Here is a 4,669-nt window from a genome sequence, read left to right as displayed (position 1 = left end):
ATGGATGGATGGATGGATGGATGGATGGATGGATGGATAGATGGATGTATAGATGGATGTATATATCTCTGCAGTACTTGCCTGGGCCTGCACCATCGTAAGCTAGGTTTTCGATCCTGATCGTCTGGTGATCGACGATGACGACGCCGGTGCTATCGACGCCGTGAGCGCCACGCAGCTGCGTCGGCAGAACCAGCGGGGTTGGCGTCACGATGTCATCTCCAAAATACATCTCACCAATGCTTGTCTAAACAATGAAGACATGGAGCCGTGTTTAGAAATCACCAATCGTGCCAGCACAATGCTATACTATGAAAATATAATAACACGTACTAAGTATAAATATAGTAGTAAATATGGTATAAATAGCAGTAATAAACATCCTTGAAATTGTTTATTACGTTTGGCGTATTACAGCGGGCACTGTCTTGGGATACTCTCCCATTTACCTGGATTATATTAAAATGTAAAACGTCATGCTCAGTGGGTTCTATAATCGAACGCATTTTGAGAAATCTTTTTTTCGGGAACGCCAACATTGCGTTTAATTAATCGCGGGTGGACATGAGCCGCTAACCGGCTGTCGTTAATGCGTCTATTCGATATCCCGGAATCAATGTCGAAGCGCTGATAGCAGTGGCTGTCGCTACTCGAGATGCGAATAGTAGGCCTACTCATTAGCGAGTGAGATCTAAAGGCTAAAAAAAAAAGCTAAACGCAGGCGCCAATACTCACATGTGTGCACGCACTCGCGCGCGGGCAGATACACGCGCGCGTGCTCGTACATGCATGCGTGCATGTGGACGCGGACATACACGCAAGCGTGTACGTACATACGTTGCGCACATAGACGCAATCGCGCACGCGTACATGTAAACGCACAAGCGCACGTATATATCTGGCGCGCGTGTACAGGCTGTAAGCATGTACGTGCACGAAATGTATTTGCATGCACGCATGTGCGAGCAAATGCACGGAGCACGGGTACGCGACTATGGCCAAATCTGATGAGCAACCCGGATGGTCCAGTGACCTCATGGCAACACGGCCACCCTGACCCCGTACTTCTGCACGAGTATGAGTCTTAAGGCCGCCGCACACCAGCCGATTTTTACAAACGATGAAGCGATGAAGCGATGAAGCGATGAAGCGATGAAGCGATGCAGCGATGAAGCGATGAAGCGATGAAGCGATGAAGCGATGAAGCCCTACGATAATTTCTGCAAGGTGAATGTCATGTGACACGGGCACGTTCAGCTATTGGCTGTTCAATATTTATCGCACATAAATATGTTTGATTTTGAACCGATTATTTGGACGCGATTTTGTGGTGTGCGCGTGACCTCAGGAAAATCGTGTGCGATAAATATTGAACAGCCAATAGCTGAACGTGCCCGTGTCACATGACATTCACCTTGCAGAAATTATCGTAGGTGTGCGCCGCACACCTACATCGCTTCATCGCTTCATCGCTTTATCGCTTCATCGCTTCATCGCTTCATCGTTTGTAAAAATCGGCTGGTGTGCGGCGGCCTGTAGCTTGCGCGCGAGCGAAACGAAACCGAAAAGCTACGCGGTACCTCGGGGGTTTATGTCTACAAAAAGTCGCGTAGCCTCCTTGCCTGACGCTTAGTGTTATTATTATAATACTTCTAGCTCTAGCTCTAGGTGACAGGGTGGGTCTGAGTGCAGGGGGCAGATTCAACCCCTTACCCGTCAAGGATAAAACAGTAACTCGTCGGAGAACGTTCTATCAATAAAATGCTGTCGCTCATCGTCCATAACGCTGCGCTAGTCGCAGTAACTTGCGAAAACAATCAGCAGGATGAATGGCTGATTTATCTGTTTACAGGGATAAATATAGCCCAAGCCTACAAATTCAACAACAAATCGGATCCCGTTGGGGTTCTATAGCCGTTGACCTCCTACTCGCAATGTGAGTTAACACTCCCTCCCATCTTCATGTCGGGGACTTTGGGCTCCCGTCGAAGCCACCCCGGATATAACACAGATGATATAGATGGTAAGAATGACACACAGATTGTAGCAAACACAGATAAGGCCAAACTAGAAGACTAGACTCTTGGGGCATCTATTTCTGATCTTGGGCACACTACACGCATGACAGAGCAGAGTGAGGCTGGGCTGTGAGGAGGAGTGGAGACTTACGCTTGTTGTAGCGCACCATATAGAGAGCCATGCGACGGTCTCTAAATCAAAGGAAACTTTCGCAGTGTAGCGTGCGTTGTCGGAGTTATCAAGCGTGATGACTCTGAATGCGAGAGAAATTAAAAAGCAACGTATAAACGAAATGTATGAACGAAAAAGCCTGCACGAAATTACAAACAATATACACTCCTGAACTTGCACACAGTTATAACCGATCTGCGCCCTGAAACTACGCAAAATGATAGACACTTGATTATACGCTGAACCTAGACATCAATTAAAACATCTCACACCTTAAACATACGCAGCATGACAATGTTTTACACCCTGAACCTGCGCAGCAATGAAAACACTTTGCACCCTGAACGTGCGAAGAGTTATAAAGACTTAAAATATTATATTAACCTTAAGAACGAACGTGGATTTATAAACACTGCTGCATTTTAAACGTACACGGAACTATAAAGTTTGTGTACATCTTCGACATAGAGGCACAAAGCATGATAAACGTTGTAGGTCCTACGCGCACTCATACTGATGAGTCTTAAACGAGTATAACGTACATGGGTTCAAAATTATGAACAACCTGACGGTACACCACACCGCAATATAAATACTCACGCGTGATCGCACGCACGCTCTGAGCACAAAAGCTCTCGGACACGAGCAAGAACAGGCGCGCGCACACACTCACAAACAAACGCACTATGCATATATACGTAGTTCTAGCATAATACGTCTATAACATACGTGCCTGTTGCGCTTATCTCTGGCCATCTTTCCCGCATCATTTGGAGTTTCTCCCGAAAGATCTCTCCGTCCCACCAAGAACACGACTCCTATTAAGAAAATGTATCCGTTATTGTGACATTTACCTATTATTTGTCAATTGTTAAATTGACCCACCTATTTATTATAAAAGTACGTTTTTCTGAGCATATACTGTTTCTTATTTCTTCAGAGTACTTCTCAGTGTATTTTCTCCTCATACGCGTTTGGTATAACAATGCGTATAATGCTATCAAATAATGTCTCAAAAATACCTGACACCCGCCGCTCACATCGCGTTCATTTGGTCATCGAATTATATGAAATCTCACTCATTTAAGAGTAAATTTGTTTTATGATAAATCCAAGTATTTGTCCCGATAGAAACGGTTTGTCTAACTGCTATGGATGGTTTATGATGAAATAAATTGTCGGAAAAATTCTCATGTTGCCATGAGAGGAAGCCTCAGGAACCCGAATAACTTATTCCAATATGTACACTGATCTGTTTATATCTCTATTCCAACAGATGAGTATTCCTCCTCAACAACGCGACCAACCCCAGTCCCTATATATATATACATAGGGTATTCGATGGAGGGAACTGTTAGTCCGTGTATCATTCGTCGCTTTTAGCGGTAGCATTTAATAATTGACAAAACAGTTTTTGCATAGTATAATATAGTATAGTATAGTATAGTATAGTATAGTATAGTATAGTATAGTATAGTATAGTATAGTATAGTATACTATACTATACTATACTATACTATACTAAGTATAGTATAGCATAGCATAGCATAGCATAGCATAGCATAGCATAGCATAGCATAGCATAGCATAGCATAGCATAGCATAGCATAGCATAGCATAGCATAGCATAGCATAGCATAGCATAGCATAGCATAGCATAGCATAGCATAGCATAGCATAGCATAGTATAGTATAGTATAGTATAGTATAGCATAGCATAGCATAGCATAGCATAGCATAGCATAGCATAGCATAGCATAGCATAGCATAGCATAGCATAGCATAGCATAGCATAGCATAGCATAGCATAGCATAGCATAGCATAGCATAGGGTTCAGTAGTGATGTCACGATCATCGGTTGAACAGTTGCTCGAACCAAGCGCTTGGTTATCAAAATCCATAATCAATTTCATCGAAATAAAAAATCGTTATCTTTTATTAACATACATGTATTATACACACAGTAGTAAACAGTGCAAAACAAACAGTAAACAGGGCTAAACAAGCACATGCATGCACACACGTAGATGCACACGACGTAACGCACACGCACACGCAGGCATTCAACACCCCGAGTAACCGATTGTAACCGATCATCGGTTACTTGGGACCAACCGATGATCGATTACGAAATTACAACCGATTGACAACACTAGGGTTCATATCTAAACAGAAACGGAAGCTAGATGGAGAAACTAGCAGATTATATTTGTTGGTCATGCCATCATGCCATCCTGCCATCAATCACATCGCGGTGGAGTCAGGGCTGTGAGAGACAGCCAGTCACCCCCTGTCTATGACGGTATGACCGCTCTCGTTTTTCCCAATTTTCCCATTATTCTGGGCTGGGCTGGGGGGGGGGGGGACCGCAGTATAGAACGATCTGTATGTCACGATCATTTGGAGACGACTCCACAGGCGGTGCTGGCGGAGCAGGATACAATCTCGGACTCGCAGAGAGAAGCTGAGATATCTGAA

The 4,669-nt window shown here is 43.9% G+C and overlaps 1 protein-coding gene across 2 annotated transcripts in view; it reads right to left on the bottom strand.

Annotated features, from left to right (window-relative positions):
* Window positions 1-4,669, bottom strand: part of LOC106815613 (protein Skeletor, isoforms B/C-like) — a 9,226-nt gene that overhangs the window by 2,403 nt on the left and 2,154 nt on the right. For both annotated transcript variants that reach the window (XM_014820098.1, XM_014820099.1), the window contains exons 3-5: window positions 2,924-3,008; window positions 2,170-2,272; window positions 82-247 (exon numbers count right to left, since the gene is read on the bottom strand). In XM_014820098.1, the coding sequence (XP_014675584.1) occupies window positions 82-247; window positions 2,170-2,272; window positions 2,924-3,008 (354 nt within the window). The remainder of the gene's footprint in view (window positions 1-81; window positions 248-2,169; window positions 2,273-2,923; window positions 3,009-4,669) is intronic.

This window comes from Priapulus caudatus, unplaced genomic scaffold (genome assembly GCF_000485595.1).
Source record: "Priapulus caudatus unplaced genomic scaffold, Priapulus_caudatus-5.0.1 Scaffold1157, whole genome shotgun sequence".
NCBI lineage: Eukaryota > Metazoa > Priapulida > Priapulimorpha > Priapulimorphida > Priapulidae > Priapulus > Priapulus caudatus.
The sequence above is the reverse complement of the archived record's forward strand: the minus strand, read 5'-3'. Positions and strand labels throughout refer to the sequence as shown.